The sequence below is a fragment of the Epithele typhae genome (genome assembly GCF_022376455.1).
Source record: "Epithele typhae strain CBS 203.58 chromosome Unknown BXZ73scaffold_113, whole genome shotgun sequence".
Taxonomy (NCBI): Eukaryota; Fungi; Basidiomycota; class Agaricomycetes; order Polyporales; family Epitheliaceae; genus Epithele; species Epithele typhae.
In genome coordinates this window covers 14,585-33,382 of record NW_025954304.1, presented here as the reverse complement: position 1 = coordinate 33,382, position 18,798 = coordinate 14,585, and the positions used below count along the sequence as shown (strand labels likewise).

Here is an 18,798-nt window from a genome sequence, read left to right as displayed (position 1 = left end):
CCGCATCTCGCCGAATCTTGTCTTCACCATGGCCCAGCCCCTCAGAATCAAGCTCGCCATCGCCCAGTACGAAGTCCCCCCGGCCCAGAAGACCCCGGGGATAAGAACCCCAAGCACTGGGCCCTCGCCGCCGTCGTCCCAGGCGCGGACCCGGCGCAGATCTTCGAGATGAAAGGCGACTCTACCCGCTTCGTGTACCACACCCGCCTCGCCTCGATGATCGCGTGCAGGTGGTTGAGCGGCGGGTACGAGATTGGGGAGGTGCTCGGGCCCGCGCGACTGGACAGCACGAATATGGGCTGGCTGAACGAGTTCCTGCCGGAGGTCGAGATCGTACACACGACGAACGGGTCGTGGAACTGCCAGGACTGGGTGCTCGACGCGGTGAGGGCGTTGCGTGAGGCGTCGGAACGGGTTAGAATCACGGCGAGCTTGGAGGTTGGGAAGATTAAAGAGGGTTTGGAGAGTGAGTTTCAGTGGTGGGACCTCGGGGGTGATAATTACTTCGAAAGGCTGTTCAACGCGCGTTAGGGCGCATGTCTTGTGACGTGTTCATAAGAAAGGTGGCTTTGACCAGAATTATTGACCTTTTGCTGTCTGAATGTGTCTGATTGGATGAAAGTCATATCGTGTCGCCGGAGTTTCCACAGGTCACCACCTAGATACTCGCATAGCTTGCACGATGCAGTGCCGTTCAACGCAGACCATTCCGGCATCAGTGTGTACCTCCTGGGGCATGCCCGGGATACAATTAGGTACGACATGTTCTAATTGAGGTTGAGTTAGTTGACTTCAAACATACACGCGTGATGAACAAGCGATAATGCCCACGTCTCTCACTTTTCAACCTCTCGTAGACACGTATATGTAAGCCAATACAGCACCAACACGTGTAGAATATTCACCCCACCGCCGTCTTCGTCCGCATCTCCCACACAGCAGTGCATGCCCCTCTCATACTCCCACATATAATTTACGGCCCCCATAAACTCCCACTGATCCGTCGCGCATGAAGACGGAGGCAACTGGGGAATTGTCATAGTATGATGAAAACGTACACGACGGGACCTCGGGAGTCACTCCGCCGCTGTCTTCGTGTGTATCTCCCACACGCGCGCATCTAGCCTTTCCAGCCGGGTCAACACCCACGCGCTCCTCAGGAAGTCCACGCGACAGATCGCCTTGCGCTGCTCAGGGCACGCCTGTCGCCGCGTGCGCAGCGCCTCGAGCACCTGCTCGCGCACCGCGTCCGGGACGCACGCGGCGTAGTAGTCTTCCTCCTCGACTTCGGTGAGCATGTACGCGCGCAGTGCGGCGGCAAGCATGCGCAGGCTGACGCCCACATCGGCATCCTGTTCGAACACCGTGAGCTCCCACGGGAGGTCGCGGTGGAACAGCTGCACTGAGGGGGCGTGTGTCTCGACGGGGAACGAGGACGAGAGGAGGTGGTAGACGGGGGACCGGGTGCGGACGTGCGCGGGGTGGAAGACGAGCTCGGAGCTGGCTGAGTCCGGGAAGCGCAGGTCGAGGTCAAGCCACGTCCCGGGCACGGTAAAGGGGGAGGAGTGGAGGCCGGCATCACCCACTTTACTAGGCGGGGAGAGCGCTGTCATACGATATTAAGCGACCTCACGGGCCTCTGCGGGGCTTAAGGTCATTGCACTCACCGACGGCATCGGCACCAGCTTCACGGGAACGATCCACCCACGAAGGCTGGAAGTCCGGTCTCCACCCTAGTGGCAAAGACTTGCTGTTCTCCCCGTTGTCAGCGCTTGCGTCTGTATGTGACTCGAGGGAGTGGTATTGATGTACTGCGTTTTTGAGAGGGGAGAGATCGTTTGTCTCCTCGGAGTTTCGCCGGAGGCGCCATGAGAACGTCGAACAAGGGGTGTGGTACGTTGCAATTGTGCTGCCAGGCGAAGGAGTAGGTGGCCGACGGCGGCGGAGAAGAAGAAAAGGAGGACTGAGAAAGCCAGGTATCTTGCGTTCGACTGAGTTGGGGCCCATGGAAGTGGTAGAGTGAGAAGTTAAGTAGAAGGAACGGGATGCGCTGGAGCGTATTTGGCCGAGGCTGTGTACGAGCACAGGGTATGACGTAAATGTATGCTGGACGCCAGAGTCTGCTCCGGACCAGCGAAGTTTCCCCAGTGATCATCTCGAAAGTAACACTGGTACAAGGCATTCCAGCCATGGGGCCAACATTCCGTGACATGGACGTCCACAGGCGCCCGTTCTTGTTCTTCGCCTTGTTCTCACCTATCCGCGCTCCGTCGGTCGTTGACGACCATGTCAGTGCAGACAAGAGAACCACGTCACCAAAGAATAAGGGCCAGAGAGTGCACATGGAAGCACACACCCGTCTTTGACGACCTCAGGTGGGCGAATGGATCTGTCGGACTTTGCTGCACAAATCTGGCGATCGTTCCTAGAATCATCGAGCCGAGGGTTGTACTCGTTTCACACTCTTGGATACCGCGTTGAACGTCGTGAGTTTTTCGCAGTGGAAGATTTGGAAAGAATTTGAGCTTCTAGACGGCACTTGGCGCACTCGGGATGGCAGGCATCTGGAAGGGAGTCAACGTAATGCAGATTTCGTACTCATATATCAGAAGCGTCAAGGGAAGCAAATCTAGAGCAAGGGAAGTGGGAAGCATATGCAGCAGCAGAAAGTTGCGCGGTCGGGCGCTCTACTCGTTCGTAGGCGCGGCGCGGATCCGCCGTGAAGGACGCTTGGGCTTGGATGGACCAGGTTCTAACGACATCACGCGTGGCCCAGTGACGGGCTCCTGCGTCTGTATGACTGGGGTAAGCGGGAGTCTCCAACAGAACGCGAAGACGTACCGGGACCAAGCGGCCGCCCGCCGGACGCTTGCCGATGACGAGCCCGTTCCTGACGACAATGTCGAACGCGTCGCGTTCATGACGCTCCGCCATCTCCCGCGCCAGCGCCCGTTCGTCTATCGAAAGGACAATGGTCAGCGTGCGCGCGCAGCGAAAGGAGGAGGACGGACCAGTGACGGGCGACCCCGCGAACTCGAACACCCGCAGGAGCCCCTCGTTGTGCGCCGCGACCACCAGCCGGCCCGTGGTCTCGTCCCACGCGAACGCGTCCGCCCGCGTCCCCACGAGCTCCTCGCCCTCCTCAGGCGCGCCAAAGTCGACCGACGGCAGCCACATGCATTGCCGCGGGTCTGGCGGATTCGGCTCCGGGACGTACGGCGCGTCCGGGTCCGCGGGCGGTGGCAGCGCCCCGTGCGTGACCACGCCGTCGAGCGCGACGACGGGAAGCGTGAACGCGCAGTCAACCACCGCGTGCACCGACGTGATCTTGGGCGCGATCGAGACGTCGTCGCGATCGGAGCCTACGACGAGCGGCTTGTGCGACGCCGGGAGCAGCTGTGTGCGCGCGTGCAGGACCGGCCAGTCGAACGAGTGCAGCACACACCGATCGAGATCGTACGTCCACGTCTTGAACTCGAGGCCGTGGTCGGTCGTGAAGGCCTGCTGGCGCGCTTCGAACATGATCCGGATGATCTGGTGCGTGCGCTCGAGGCGCGCGAACATCACGAGCGAACGAGGTGGCTTCGGGACCGTCGCTTGAGGCGCCCAGAGCAAGGGGTCGGGGATCGTCGCCGGCGTGTCTTGCAAGTGTCCCAGCGTGGCAAGCTCAGGAGAGGGGAGATGCGGCAGGTACGGAGCTCGCTGCGACTGCGGCTGGTTGGGGGCCGGTGGCCGTGGTTCCGGAGGAGCGGTCGCGTTCGAATTGGGCCGAGGTGCTGGCGGCGGTGCGAGGTACTCCTCTGCGTTCGGCATGTGCGGCAACTCGGGCATATAGAACTTGTCGATCGACGCTTCCGGTTTGACCTTGCAGACCGCGTCGCTGATACGCTCGAGCGTGTACGGAGCCTTGCCAGACGGAAGCGCGGGAAACTTTTCGAACGTGTAGATCGGCGGCTTGCCGTGCTCACGCGATCGGGCTTCGCGGACGACGAGCACGACGTGTTCGTCTGGAATCAGGCGTATGGCGCGTATGGCGTGCTCCTGGGTGCGGTGCGTGCATGAGCCAGCGACAACAGACGGATCTAGAGGGCCGGCAGCTTACGCGACGGACCAGCGAGCCAACACTGCATGCCAGGGTGGCAACTGCACCCTTGTTCAGGCATTTGAACGCGACGTGCTTCGGACCCTTCGCGACGGCCAGGTACGGACCGCCCCACATGTCCGCCAACGTCGGACAGGAGAGTTGCTTGCGCGAAGCGAGAGAGACGAGGTTTTGGAACGGCTTGGGCAGCGTGTCGGCAAAGTCGCGGTATTGCTGGGTGTCCGTCGGGTACGGGATGTCGGCGAGCTGTTGCAGGTTCTTGAGAGGCGCGAAGACGACGTTGCACTGGTAGCGGAACTCGATCGACTCGATTTTGTGCTCGGTGCTGTACACGTCAGGCGGCTTGATGCGGCCCTTTTCGCTGTGGCGTCGTCAGCGTTGTGGGCGAGAAAACAGGAGCAGACGTACGCGTCGTGCCTCATTCGTCGCGAGTGGTAGTCGCGTGAGATGAACGCGACCACGAGAGACGGCTCGCCCATGACCGTCATGTACTTTGCCGTGAGGTCGTAGGCCTTGTTGCCTGTAGGGAACGCCGTGAGCGCACGCGGCGGATTGTTCTCGATGGAGTAGACTACGACCGAGTGTTCCGAGTGCGACGGGGTGTGCACGGACGCGACGAGGTGCTGGCTGCCGGGAAGGAGGACCATCGAAGAGACGGGATGCGAGCATCGGAAGTCCCACACACTGTGCGGAGTTGGCGCTGCTCGGTCCCAGTTGCGGTCGAGGGAGACGGCGCGGACGAGCAGGCGCTCGACCTCGTCGCCGCTCAGATGCGGGAGACGATTTCGACCGGGGATGGGCGCCATCGGAGGCACGCGGAGGTCCTTGTGGCGAGCGAGCATGCGCTTCCAGACGATGGGTTGGTGCGTGAGGTCTCGAAAGAGACGGTTGACCTGCAAGGCGATACAGTGACTCGTACTGAGTGCACGAGACGACGACGACGCACCATGCGAAGGCGTATTATATCGATCACGTCGAGGTAATCGAAAACGACGTCGACAAGAACATCGTTTGGGAGCGAGTCGAGAGAGATTCTGCGGGTTGGCCGGATGAACCGGTGGAAGATGTCAAAGGGCCGATGGATGATGAACGAGGGCATGGTCGGGCAGCCAGGACACCGCGAGGGAGGCGGGTCGCAGGTGGCTGAGAAGGGGAAAGGGGCAAGCAGCGAGCATGGCGCCGAGGGTATAAGTGGGATGCATTGCACTAGAGGACGTGGAGGAGAAAACAAGGACGCGCCTCGAACGTGACCGCGTCGGGCTCCAGCGCCGCCGCTTTCGCTCGCCGTCGGAGTTACCGTCGCGATCAAACCGTTCGCACGGCTACAGCCACTTTGAAGCCAGTCGCGGCCGCCTTTGTTTTCTGCCTTCTCCTCCTCCCATCCCCCGCCACGACGAAGCCGCCTCGGTGAGTGTCCCTCGCGACCTTGTTTTCCTCTGCGTTCCTCCGCTCGCATCGAAGCCCTATCGATCCAACCCTCGGGCGTCCATCTGGTCGTCTGGGGGCGAGAGGCTGGCCCCTCTCGTGACCGTCGTCGAGCAGGTCGCTGTCCACGGATCCCCTCGACATCGAGGACGCGACCACCAGTGACAGCCGTTAGCGATGTGCCGCTCATTGGGCGGTGTGTTGCGCGGATCCCTCTGTCCATTCGAGAATACCCGAGTCTAACGTTTGACTTGGGCTCCTTCGGAGATGGCGCTGCTCAGGCGGCGCCATAAACCGGCCATGAAAGCGTCGCTGACGCACCCGGCGATCCTCGATCGCACGGATGTTCCCTCCCACCGGGTCCATGGACCTCGAGACAACGTAGAGACGTCTACGAAAGCGCTGACCTGCGCTGCGCCATGTGCGCTGGAACGACCGCCTTGCTGCGAGTCATCGCGGTGCCACACCGCTCATGCCGGTCGACGGCCCCGTCCGTCGCACCCCCCACCCTGGTCAAAGCACCGGGAGGGCTGGGATCGTCTGCGCCTAGCCAGTGCGGATTTCAAAACTCGACGACACTCTGGCGTTGGGCCCGAGGGGCTTTCTGCGAGCATTCATCGTCTTACGTCTGTGATCTTTCGATGTAGCTGCATGCTGATGTCCTCTTGCTTTCTAGGTATACGACGTCTTCCCGCGTAGCTACAAATAGTCGTAGTCGTTACAATCTATTCTTGCTGTGGCACAGAACTTGTGGAGTGCAGGTGTCGATTCGTGAGTATCATCGTTGCGATCCAACTTCATGCGGTCAGTGTCTCCGTCCAAGAGGAGTGTTCAGACGTCGAACGGAGCAAGCTGGTAGATGGTGCGCCACCCTCATCCTCATGCGCGACCGCCACCCGCCACCCGTCCTTCTGCGCGACAGCGGGTGCGAACCCGTTACAACACGGTCACCGATGGGCGATACTGGTGAGTTTCCTCCCCACCTTCCACGCGTGCGCAGAGCGTCCCGTCCGCGCGGGTCGCGTATGTGGCAGGTCTCACTGCCATCCGAACTTTCATAGCGCTTTCCCCACCAACACCTCTCAAATCCCTGCCAATTTACGGCATCCATGGTATCTGTAAGTCGAAACCGCCTAAACGTCTACTTGACCCGCTTTCCTTTTATTGACTCACCCGGCGGCTTCCAAGGATGGTTGTGCAATGCCGCCTCGCCCCACTCGTCGCTGCTTGCCCGCTCATCGTCGTGGTGCAAAGACTGCGAGGAAGGCCCCTCCCTCGCTGCTCGACGCCGTCACCGTCACTCTCCCTGTCACCGTCACTGTCACAGAGCACTGGTATATCGCGACTTCCTCCTCCTCCTCCTCCTCCTCCTCCTCCTCCTCCTCCTCGGTCACACCCTCAACGGTGCACGCAGAACGACTATCGGAACCTTCGCCGTCTCCCACCGTCGTCGCACCCACCACGCTTGAAAATGATTGCCCTATGGGTGCAGTCGCGACAGCAACCTCATCCGCCGAACAGGGTGCCTCCTCCTCCTCCTCTACGGAAATCAAATCCGGAATTGTCGGCGGCTGCGTGGCATCGCTGTTGCTCCTCATCCTCGTTGGGATCGTTTTCCTCCTCCTGAGACGCCGGGCCAAGGGGATGTGCGCCATGGTCGAGACGAGACGTCGTTGCTGCGAAGCTGCTGGAATCGGCGCCATCGAAACCGGTAAGCCTTGTTCTTTCTTCGTGGACATCTTCCAACACCCATCACCAGATACATCAGCAAAGACCTCGCTGGAAGACCCGGCTGATGTCGATCCGAGCGGCATCGGGTCGATGGTCAGCCCGTACCTGCTCCACGCATCTTCTACCGATGCCTACTACTCCTTCCCACCGTCGTCTACTCCCTCGCCGAGCAAGCACACACGGCCATCGTTCACTGAGCACTCCCACGAGTCGGACTCGGGCGACTCAGACCGTCACCTCGTCCCTCTGCCCCGCTTCGACGACGTCGACGGTCTTCCCTCGTACTCCTCCATCAGCTTCAACCCTCGGCCCGCCGATCCCCACTGCGACGCACATACTCAAGACCGGGCCGAGAGCACGGAGACAGGGCACGAGCACGAGCACGAGGTCGCACCCCGGCTCCCGCGCGTCCGTCGCAGCGCGCTGATGCGCGGGAGCATGCAGGCTCCACGCGGCCCTCGCCCGTCGCCCAGCGCCCGCTCGCGACCGCGTTCGGAAGCGCCCTCGGTCGCGATCCCAGGGATGGGCATCCTTCGCAATGCGGCCTGCCCGACGCCAGCCACGGACGCCAAGGGCAAGCAGCGGGAGACCACCACGGTGCGCTCCAGCAGATGCGTCACGTTCCAACTCGAGCGCGATGGGGGGCGGGACGGCGCGATGGCCTTGCCTTCGCCGCGCTATGATCAGGCTGTGGCCGCGTACCCGACCGAGAGTCTGCGTACTCTGACGCGGCCAGTGCGGATTCCGGTACGGGATACAGGACGGGGTCTGACGCTCGTGATCCCGTCGTCGTTGACGTCAGTACTAGGGAAAGGCAAGGCACCGCGAGGTCGGGCCTGAGCATACGTCGGCGCGAGGCTTGGATCTCATCACGCTCTTTGTATCCCCCGCATCGCACAATACACTACACCTCCCGTTTTGACTGTCATATTCTTCATGATGGCGAGCATGGAAAGCCCCAAAGGAGGCCGGTCCACCTCCGGTCGTCATTTCTTCGTTATCTCTACAATACATCTGCCCCCTCATGAGTGGGTGCATGCGCTGTCGATCGCGCGCACGTTGAAGGGCGACCCAACGATGAGTACTTGAGTGGTGGCTCCCCGGGCAGTGAAGATCATTGAGTGCGCTTTTGTGCGCTCGGACCTCTTGCAAGGCTTGTGATAGGTCAGACGTGGATCAAGTGTTCTGGCCGTGGGCCTCGAGAGCCATCGAAATTCTCTTCTTGCATTTCTTTCTTAGTTCAACGGGAAATCGCACCACACTACCAGCCGAGGTCTTTTATCGATTGAGGTGTGAGTGTCGTGTCACATGCGGATAACGGTGAGACAACGCGTAAGGGTGACATAACGCGCGCGTCTTGATCAGACCCTCGAGGAGTCGACGATCACCTCGCGGACAAGTACGACAAAGAGGGCAAGCTGTCTCCCGCGCAGGACGAGGAGCGCGGCCGCTGCGCACTGGTCCAGTGGCTCTTCTTCCAGGCATCCGGCCAAGGGTGAGCTGTACACGTGACACCTCGTTTGTCTGACAATGTTCCGCGCGCAGCCCCTGCTTTGGCCAGCTGGGCTTGTTCCAGCGTCTGCACGCGGAGAAGCTCCACGCGCTACGAGAACGAGGTCATCCGGGTGTTCTGCGTGCTCGAGAACGTGCTGTCGAAGCAGGAGTGGCTGCTTGGCGACAAGGGCACGGTCGCGGACATCTCGTTCGTGATCTGGAACATGGGCCCCGTTTCGCGCGGCACGCTCTCTAACGTCGGGGGACTGGACGTGCCGGCGAAGGTCCCAGCGTCCTACGCGTAAGTGTTGTTCGCTCTGGAGCTGGTTGGGGCGTGTCGGAGTTGACACATTGTTTCCAGATGGCACCAGAAGTTGATTGCGCGCGACGCGGTGAAGAAGATGCTCGCGCAGCAAGTTGTGCCCGATGCGCCTCCGGCATTGTCGAGCGGAGTCCGGCGGAATCAGGTGCACCGAAAGGAACGCCAACGGTTTCAGTTCAGCGCGTCTGCATTTATTTCAACGTCGTCATACTTTTGCGATGATGTTCGGATGAGCTCACGAAATGCCTCGCTGCCACCAGGTACCCGCGGGAGTGGAGCATTGGTTTTACAACACGGAGAAGAGAAGATCTGCGACTCGGCAACCTCAGTTTGTTCTGCTTGCTCGCGGCCTTGGTTGGCTCCGTATCGTCTGCACTGAGCTCATGCAGATATCCAATAATCATCATCACAACTTTGTGCTGCTTGTCAAATTTAGAAGTTACCGTCACCTCTACCTCCTAAAGCATGCCTGAAATATTCGAGAGCGCAGTCGGGGGTGTGTGAGCAGCCCATCGGCGGCCAGCCGCAAAGTTTGTCTAGGTCAAGAAAGGTTCGCGCACCTTACTGTACATGCATATAGTTGAAGTGCTCAAGCAGCTCTATGTTTAGAGCACTCCGGTGACGCGCGGAAGGAAGGCGGAGAACAGCTGCTTATGAGATGATGAGAACGTCTGCGATGTGGAGAAGGTCCGATCGGACACTGCGCCCAGCGCCGACGAACCTGATTCCGGGATCTCGAGTGAACAGAGTGCTAAACGTGCGGTGACTCAATGACGGCCAACGCCTACTGACCCTGACAACACGTACTGGGGGACCCGCACGCGCACAATACCGGGATTCTAAATCGAAGGTCGTGATTGTACGTTCCACACATCTCTGCTTGGCAAAGGAGGCGGATACGGATTGTACCTGACCCAAAGGTATATAATACAGCCAGCGACTCTAAATATGCGCTCTTTTCGATTCTCAAATTCCAAGTGATACATGCTGGGTGCTCCCGGGTGCGTCTCCTTCGCGCATCACGATCACCACGGAATCGGGTAGCCGGTATACCCCATGAACGTGCCCGAGTCCTTCTGCGTCAGCCCAGCGACAGTCTTGAGGATGTTCTCCACGCTGTCCGCGGCCGTGATGAACGCGTTCGGACCGCCGATGTCTACGCTCGTTGTCAGCACCACGGACATCCGGGGACGAGCGCACGGGCGCACCTGTCTTGACGTAGTTCGGGCATATTGAGACGACCACCAGGTCCGAACGGCCCATCGCCTGCTTCCGAGTCTGCAGAACTAGTTAGCACGACGAGACGGAGGGACAGGTCACACTCACGACCATGTTCAGCCCCGCCTTGGACACAGCGTAGGCCGCATTGCGCTCCGTGACGGCGACGTAGTCTGTGCCCATGCTCCCGAGCGTGCTCGAAATGTTCACGACCGTCTTCTTCGCCCCACGCGCGACAAGGTCGACGAACTGCTGCGTGACGCGGAGCGCGCCAAGCGTGTTTACCTCGAAGCACCGCTGGACGAGGTCGATGTCCGTATCGTACGCCGTCTCGGTCTGCGGCCACGGGTTCTGTACGTCGATCAAAGTCACGGTCAGCACACGCACACGCGGAGGACGCAGTGAAATCACGGACAATGCCGGCGTTGTTGATCAGGTAGTCGATGCCCTGCTCGGGCCCCAGGAGAGCGGCGATGGTCTTGGCGGCGGCAGCGGCACTCGTCGTGCTTGTGACGTCGAGGGGGACGACGTGGAGCTTGTTGGAGGCATCAGCAGCGAGGGCGCTGAGCGTCGTGGACTTGGCCGGGTCCCGGCAGGTGGCAATGACGAGGGTGTCTGAACGCTGGATGAGCTGCTTGGTGAACTCCAAGCCGATCCCGCGATTGCACCTGCACGCCGTCACTGTCAGCTCCGCGTGCCCAGGGTAGGTGTGAGAGGGGGGGTACGTGCCCGGTGATGAGCCAAACCTGTTGTGGAGAAGACGAAGTCATAACCAGAGAGAGTGGGGGTAGAGCGGCCTCCTTGAGGGCTTTGTATACTCGCCATCGCGAAGCAAGATGCGCGACGCCGGACGTACGTAAGTGGCGCGGTTGTAAGATTCTCGAACACCGGCATCCCGTAGGAATCCCCCCGGGCAGAAGGCCGCAACTTTGACTGGCAACCGAATCTGATGCTGCCGCTGTGATTCGGTGCTGCTGCTGTGATTCGGCATTGATAGTTCGGAACTTGAGTCCCTCTCGTGTCTCAAACCTGGCCGTCAAACGGGAGGTGTAGTGTATTGTGCGATGCGGGGGATACAAAGAGCGTGATGAGATCCAAGCCTCGCGCCGACGTATGCTCAGGCCCGACCTCGCGGTGCCTTGCCTTTCCCTAGTACTGACGTCAACGACGACGGGATCACGAGCGTCAGACCCCGTCCTGTATCCCGTACCGGAATCCGCACTGGCCGCGTCAGAGTACGCAGACTCTCGGTCGGGTACGCGGCCACAGCCTGATCATAGCGCGGCGAAGGCAAGGCCATCGCGCCGTCCCGCCCCCATCGCGCTCGAGTTGGAACGTGACGCATCTGCTGGAGCGCACCGTGGTGGTCTCCCGCTGCTTGCCCTTGGCGTCCGTGGCTGGCGTCGGGCAGGCCGCATTGCGAAGGATGCCCATCCCTGGGATCGCGACCGAGGGCGCTTCCGAACGCGGTCGCGAGCGGGCGCTGGGCGACGGGCGAGGGCCGCGTGGAGCCTGCATGCTCCCGCGCATCAGCGCGCTGCGACGGACGCGCGGGAGCCGGGGTGCGACCTCGTGCTCGTGCTCGTGCCCTGTCTCCGTGCTCTCGGCCCGGTCTTGAGTATGTGCGTCGCAGTGGGGATCGGCGGGCCGAGGGTTGAAGCTGATGGAGGAGTACGAGGGAAGACCGTCGACGTCGTCGAAGCGGGGCAGAGGGACGAGGTGACGGTCTGAGTCGCCCGAGTCCGACTCGTGGGAGTGCTCAGTGAACGATGGCCGTGTGTGCTTGCTCGGCGAGGGAGTAGACGACGGTGGGAAGGAGTAGTAGGCATCGGTAGAAGATGCGTGGAGCAGGTACGGGCTGACCATCGACCCGATGCCGCTCGGATCGACATCAGCCGGGTCTTCCAGCGAGGTCTTTGCTGATGTATCTGGTGATGGGTGTTGGAAGATGTCCACGAAGAAAGAACAAGGCTTACCGGTTTCGATGGCGCCGATTCCAGCAGCTTCGCAGCAACGACGTCTCGTCTCGACCATGGCGCACATCCCCTTGGCCCGGCGTCTCAGGAGGAGGAAAACGATCCCAACGAGGATGAGGAGCAACAGCGATGCCACGCAGCCGCCGACAATTCCGGATTTGATTTCCGTAGAGGAGGAGGAGGAGGCACCCTGTTCGGCGGATGAGGTTGCTGTCGCGACTGCACCCATAGGGCAATCATTTTCAAGCGTGGTGGGTGCGACGACGGTGGGAGACGGCGAAGGTTCCGATAGTCGTTCTGCGTGCACCGTTGAGGGTGTGACCGAGGAGGAGGAGGAGGAGGAGGAGGAGGAGGAGGAGGAGGAAGTCGCGATATACCAGTGCTCTGTGACAGTGACGGTGACAGGGAGAGTGACGGTGACGGCGTCGAGCAGCGAGGGAGGGGCCTTCCTCGCAGTCTTTGCACCACGACGATGAGCGGGCAAGCAGCGACGAGTGGGGCGAGGCGGCATTGCACAACCATCCTTGGAAGCCGCCGGGTGAGTCAATAAAAGGAAAGCGGGTCAAGTAGACGTTTAGGCGGTTTCGACTTACAGATACCATGGATGCCGTAAATTGGCAGGGATTTGAGAGGTGTTGGTGGGGAAAGCGCTATGAAAGTTCGGATGGCAGTGAGACCTGCCACATACGCGACCCGCGCGGACGGGACGCTCTGCGCACGCGTGGAAGGTGGGGAGGAAACTCACCAGTATCGCCCATCGGTGACCGTGTTGTAACGGGTTCGCACCCGCTGTCGCGCAGAAGGACGGGTGGCGGGTGGCGGTCGCGCATGAGGATGAGGGTGGCGCACCATCTACCAGCTTGCTCCGTTCGACGTCTGAACACTCCTCTTGGACGGAGACACTGACCGCATGAAGTTGGATCGCAACGATGATACTCACGAATCGACACCTGCACTCCACAAGTTCTGTGCCACAGCAAGAATAGATTGTAACGACTACGACTATTTGTAGCTACGCGGGAAGACGTCGTATACCTAGAAAGCAAGAGGACATCAGCATGCAGCTACATCGAAAGATCACAGACGTAAGACGATGAATGCTCGCAGAAAGCCCCTCGGGCCCAACGCCAGAGTGTCGTCGAGTTTTGAAATCCGCACTGGCTAGGCGCAGACGATCCCAGCCCTCCCGGTGCTTTGACCAGGGTGGGGGGTGCGACGGACGGGGCCGTCGACCGGCATGAGCGGTGTGGCACCGCGATGACTCGCAGCAAGGCGGTCGTTCCAGCGCACATGGCGCAGCGCAGGTCAGCGCTTTCGTAGACGTCTCTACGTTGTCTCGAGGTCCATGGACCCGGTGGGAGGGAACATCCGTGCGATCGAGGATCGCCGGGTGCGTCAGCGACGCTTTCATGGCCGGTTTATGGCGCCGCCTGAGCAGCGCCATCTCCGAAGGAGCCCAAGTCAAACGTTAGACTCGGGTATTCTCGAATGGACAGAGGGATCCGCGCAACACACCGCCCAATGAGCGGCACATCGCTAACGGCTGTCACTGGTGGTCGCGTCCTCGATGTCGAGGGGATCCGTGGACAGCGACCTGCTCGACGACGGTCACGAGAGGGGCCAGCCTCTCGCCCCCAGACGACCAGATGGACGCCCGAGGGTTGGATCGATAGGGCTTCGATGCGAGCGGAGGAACGCAGAGGAAAACAAGGTCGCGAGGGACACTCACCGAGGCGGCTTCGTCGTGGCGGGGGATGGGAGGAGGAGAAGGCAGAAAACAAAGGCGGCCGCGACTGGCTTCAAAGTGGCTGTAGCCGTGCGAACGGTTTGATCGCGACGGTAACTCCGACGGCGAGCGAAAGCGGCGGCGCTGGAGCCCGACGCGGTCACGTTCGAGGCGCGTCCTTGTTTTCTCCTCCACGTCCTCTAGTGCAATGCATCCCACTTATACCCTCGGCGCCATGCTCGCTGCTTGCCCCTTTCCCCTTCTCAGCCACCTGCGACCCGCCTCCCTCGCGGTGTCCTGGCTGCCCGACCATGCCCTCGTTCATCATCCATCGGCCCTTTGACATCTTCCACCGGTTCATCCGGCCAACCCGCAGAATCTCTCTCGACTCGCTCCCAAACGATGTTCTTGTCGACGTCGTTTTCGATTACCTCGACGTGATCGATATAATACGCCTTCGCATGGTGCGTCGTCGTCGTCTCGTGCACTCAGTACGAGTCACTGTATCGCCTTGCAGGTCAACCGTCTCTTTCGAGACCTCACGCACCAACCCATCGTCTGGAAGCGCATGCTCGCTCGCCACAAGGACCTCCGCGTGCCTCCGATGGCGCCCATCCCCGGTCGAAATCGTCTCCCGCATCTGAGCGGCGACGAGGTCGAGCGCCTGCTCGTCCGCGCCGTCTCCCTCGACCGCAACTGGGACCGAGCAGCGCCAACTCCGCACAGTGTGTGGGACTTCCGATGCTCGCATCCCGTCTCTTCGATGGTCCTCCTTCCCGGCAGCCAGCACCTCGTCGCGTCCGTGCACACCCCGTCGCACTCGGAACACTCGGTCGTAGTCTACTCCATCGAGAACAATCCGCCGCGTGCGCTCACGGCGTTCCCTACAGGCAACAAGGCCTACGACCTCACGGCAAAGTACATGACGGTCATGGGCGAGCCGTCTCTCGTGGTCGCGTTCATCTCACGCGACTACCACTCGCGACGAATGAGGCACGACGCGTACGTCTGCTCCTGTTTTCTCGCCCACAACGCTGACGACGCCACAGCGAAAAGGGCCGCATCAAGCCGCCTGACGTGTACAGCACCGAGCACAAAATCGAGTCGATCGAGTTCCGCTACCAGTGCAACGTCGTCTTCGCGCCTCTCAAGAACCTGCAACAGCTCGCCGACATCCCGTACCCGACGGACACCCAGCAATACCGCGACTTTGCCGACACGCTGCCCAAGCCGTTCCAAAACCTCGTCTCTCTCGCTTCGCGCAAGCAACTCTCCTGTCCGACGTTGGCGGACATGTGGGGCGGTCCGTACCTGGCCGTCGCGAAGGGTCCGAAGCACGTCGCGTTCAAATGCCTGAACAAGGGTGCAGTTGCCACCCTGGCATGCAGTGTTGGCTCGCTGGTCCGTCGCGTAAGCTGCCGGCCCTCTAGATCCGTCTGTTGTCGCTGGCTCATGCACGCACCGCACCCAGGAGCACGCCATACGCGCCATACGCCTGATTCCAGACGAACACGTCGTGCTCGTCGTCCGCGAAGCCCGATCGCGTGAGCACGGCAAGCCGCCGATCTACACGTTCGAAAAGTTTCCCGCGCTTCCGTCTGGCAAGGCTCCGTACACGCTCGAGCGTATCAGCGACGCGGTCTGCAAGGTCAAACCGGAAGCGTCGATCGACAAGTTCTATATGCCCGAGTTGCCGCACATGCCGAACGCAGAGGAGTACCTCGCACCGCCGCCAGCACCTCGGCCCAATTCGAACGCGACCGCTCCTCCGGAACCACGGCCACCGGCCCCCAACCAGCCGCAGTCGCAGCGAGCTCCGTACCTGCCGCATCTCCCCTCTCCTGAGCTTGCCACGCTGGGACACTTGCAAGACACGCCGGCGACGATCCCCGACCCCTTGCTCTGGGCGCCTCAAGCGACGGTCCCGAAGCCACCTCGTTCGCTCGTGATGTTCGCGCGCCTCGAGCGCACGCACCAGATCATCCGGATCATGTTCGAAGCGCGCCAGCAGGCCTTCACGACCGACCACGGCCTCGAGTTCAAGACGTGGACGTACGATCTCGATCGGTGTGTGCTGCACTCGTTCGACTGGCCGGTCCTGCACGCGCGCACACAGCTGCTCCCGGCGTCGCACAAGCCGCTCGTCGTAGGCTCCGATCGCGACGACGTCTCGATCGCGCCCAAGATCACGTCGGTGCACGCGGTGGTTGACTGCGCGTTCACGCTTCCCGTCGTCGCGCTCGACGGCGTGGTCACGCACGGGGCGCTGCCACCGCCCGCGGACCCGGACGCGCCGTACGTCCCGGAGCCGAATCCGCCAGACCCGCGGCAATGCATGTGGCTGCCGTCGGTCGACTTTGGCGCGCCTGAGGAGGGCGAGGAGCTCGTGGGGACGCGGGCGGACGCGTTCGCGTGGGACGAGACCACGGGCCGGCTGGTGGTCGCGGCGCACAACGAGGGGCTCCTGCGGGTGTTCGAGTTCGCGGGGTCGCCCGTCACTGGTCCGTCCTCCTCCTTTCGCTGCGCGCGCACGCTGACCATTGTCCTTTCGATAGACGAACGGGCGCTGGCGCGGGAGATGGCGGAGCGTCATGAACGCGACGCGTTCGACATTGTCGTCAGGAACGGGCTCGTCATCGGCAAGCGTCCGGCGGGCGGCCGCTTGGTCCCGGTACGTCTTCGCGTTCTGTTGGAGACTCCCGCTTACCCCAGTCATACAGACGCAGGAGCCCGTCACTGGGCCACGCGTGATGTCGTTAGAACCTGGTCCATCCAAGCCCAAGCGTCCTTCACGGCGGATCCGCGCCGCGCCTACGAACGAGTAGAGCGCCCGACCGCGCAACTTTCTGCTGCTGCATATGCTTCCCACTTCCCTTGCTCTAGATCTGCTTCCCTTGACGCTTCTGATGTATGAATACGAAATCCGCACTACGTTGACTCCCTTCCAGCCCCCAGACTCCCAGAGTGCTCTCAGTCCTTGCACCGTGCGGATCCTGCAACGATCGGAAAGCCACTCAAGCAAGTGACGCGTGCAGCAAGGACGAAGAACACCAGATAACGGTGGCCTAGCAACTCCAGAACGATCCGGACGAATTCGTTGTGGAGGGTTGGCGTGCGCGTCACGGCATATAATCTGCTGTCTTCTGAATTTCTGGCTTCGCAATTAATTACATGGTCGTTGACGACGCAGGAAGCTTCGATAGATGAAGAAAGCTGCTGCGAAGAACAAGCCCTGGCGCCTCTGGGCGACCTGGGCATTATGATGTCGCGGTGCGCAGCGCGACGCTCAAGGCGATCTCCACGTCGCGAACGATCAACCAGCGTGGTAATGGAGCCAATAGAACTCACGACGGTCGCCAGCTGGGCACAGGGTGGGCGGCAGGCGAGAGCACCGACGACATGGTATGGAATGACACGGCCAGGAGGGCGGGATGTTTGTGTGTACATCCCAACTCACCCCGTTAACCCGACGTTCAAGTGCCGCATTTCGTAACTTATAGAGTGATGACGACCCTCCACGCGGCACACGTGAGCATGTAGCATCGACGCGCGACGACCCAGCGGTGCCAGCTGCGGGCCGCTTGCTCGGTGCAGGAGGACTTGCGTCGGTCGTGGACGGTCGCGCGGTGCGGGTCTGTGAGGCTTTGCGACTGTCGTGCAGACAGTGAGTGCGTTACAACGAGCCAGCGGCTAGAGCGATATCAGTTCCCGCTTGTACATGCGCGTTCTTTAAGAAGTGCACTCTAACCTAAGGCCCACGGGTCGTCTTGACGTTCACCCCGCGCGGCGACCACGCCCGCCCTTCCATCCCACGCTCCTTTGTCGTCAATCTATCCCCCGCCGCTCAGCCAGGCGAAACCAAAGCTCGTGAGTATTTCCCTGTATAATAGGTGTATCCTGATCGTCGCTCATTCGGTCCTTACCGTGCACGCGAAGAGGAAGTACGACGCGGAGTACTATCTCTTGATCTTCGTATCCGGTCTCGAGTTTTAACCATCGCTGGCCGTATGCGCGTTCCCTAGCATCAACGCGCTGCACCCCAGAACCTTGCTTCGCGGCTCGCTCCTGCTCCTCACCTGGCCAGCTCGCGCGACGTCCCGATTCTTGTGGGGCCGAATGACTGGGTTGTTCACTCGTTAGACGGACATTTGGGCTGGCCCATCGGTTTCTTCATACGATTCCATTGTGCGTCATCTCTAGATCTGTCCCACCGACATGTGTAGCATCAGTATTTCCTTGGTGTGTCGACAAGTGGTCATGGGGACATTGACGTATACGGTGGCGACAACGCTTGAGCGCGAATTCCAGGAAGCACTTATTTTGGCCACCGCATACCTGCGTTTCTTAGTCATTCGAGTCTGGAACGCATTCCGCCTGTCCTGCGTGCTAGGTTAGATAGTATGTGCCTACAAAATCAAGATGTTGCTGGTCAAACGTGATTAGCAGCAGATTATAGACGACAAACGAAGTGAAGGGCGTACATATATCCCACGGCTTGCGTATCTGACTTCTCCAGTGGATCTTTCGCCGAGCATAGGTATTGTTTAAGGGCTGGAAATGTTGAGGTTGAAATTGATACACGCGAAGCGCGGGTTTTATCGTCGACTTCACCGAATAGAGGGTGAGATTATACATATTGGAATACCATACTACGAGCGCTGCGCCCGCTGGCCACGCGGATGGTGGTGACGAAACAGACTCGGACGTCCCAACGCGCGAGATCGACCCGGCCGGCGTTCGGCGTGGAGTTCGCACAGCACTAGAGGACGGTGTGAGGATGTAGGATGCGGAGCTAAAATTACAT

The 18,798-nt window shown here is 60.8% G+C and overlaps 6 protein-coding genes across 6 annotated transcripts; 3 read left to right on the top strand and 3 right to left on the bottom strand.

Annotated features, from left to right (window-relative positions):
- Positions 1 to 28: 28 nt before the first annotated feature.
- Positions 29 to 531, top strand: BXZ73DRAFT_107505 (uncharacterized protein; the record flags this gene model as incomplete). Its single annotated transcript, XM_048016924.1, has 2 exons — positions 29 to 73; positions 115 to 531. The coding sequence occupies 2 exons, from the start codon at positions 29 to 31 to the stop codon at positions 529 to 531; spliced, it is 462 nt and encodes a 153-aa protein (XP_047871784.1).
- A 545-nt stretch (positions 532 to 1,076) lies between these two features.
- BXZ73DRAFT_107504 (uncharacterized protein) lies at positions 1,077 to 2,007 on the bottom strand (the record flags this gene model as incomplete). The annotated part of the gene is made up of 2 exons (XM_048016923.1): positions 1,077 to 1,606; positions 1,668 to 2,007. The coding sequence occupies 2 exons, from the start codon at positions 2,005 to 2,007 to the stop codon at positions 1,077 to 1,079; spliced, it is 870 nt and encodes a 289-aa protein (XP_047871783.1).
- A 680-nt stretch (positions 2,008 to 2,687) lies between these two features.
- BXZ73DRAFT_107503 (uncharacterized protein) lies at positions 2,688 to 5,201 on the bottom strand (the record flags this gene model as incomplete). The annotated part of the gene is made up of 6 exons (XM_048016922.1): positions 2,688 to 2,792; positions 2,842 to 2,957; positions 3,012 to 4,041; positions 4,103 to 4,463; positions 4,511 to 4,995; positions 5,049 to 5,201. The coding sequence occupies 6 exons, from the start codon at positions 5,199 to 5,201 to the stop codon at positions 2,688 to 2,690; spliced, it is 2,250 nt and encodes a 749-aa protein (XP_047871782.1).
- A 1,526-nt stretch (positions 5,202 to 6,727) lies between these two features.
- Positions 6,728 to 9,057, top strand: BXZ73DRAFT_107502 (uncharacterized protein; the record flags this gene model as incomplete). Its single annotated transcript, XM_048016921.1, has 3 exons — positions 6,728 to 7,970; positions 8,624 to 8,753; positions 8,835 to 9,057. The coding sequence occupies 3 exons, from the start codon at positions 6,728 to 6,730 to the stop codon at positions 9,055 to 9,057; spliced, it is 1,596 nt and encodes a 531-aa protein (XP_047871781.1).
- Positions 9,058 to 10,099: 1,042 nt separating this feature from the next.
- BXZ73DRAFT_56347 (NAD-P-binding protein) lies at positions 10,100 to 10,956 on the bottom strand (the record flags this gene model as incomplete). Its single annotated transcript, XM_048021464.1, has 4 exons — positions 10,100 to 10,230; positions 10,283 to 10,352; positions 10,401 to 10,643; positions 10,708 to 10,956. Coding segments are annotated over 4 exons (693 nt in total), but the record flags the coding sequence as incomplete, so codon positions are not given.
- A 3,349-nt stretch (positions 10,957 to 14,305) lies between these two features.
- BXZ73DRAFT_82372 (uncharacterized protein) lies at positions 14,306 to 16,819 on the top strand (the record flags this gene model as incomplete). The annotated part of the gene is made up of 6 exons (XM_048023698.1): positions 14,306 to 14,458; positions 14,512 to 14,996; positions 15,044 to 15,395; positions 15,466 to 16,495; positions 16,550 to 16,665; positions 16,715 to 16,819. The coding sequence occupies 6 exons, from the start codon at positions 14,306 to 14,308 to the stop codon at positions 16,817 to 16,819; spliced, it is 2,241 nt and encodes a 746-aa protein (XP_047871779.1).
- Between the last annotated feature and the right edge of the window lie 1,979 nt (positions 16,820 to 18,798).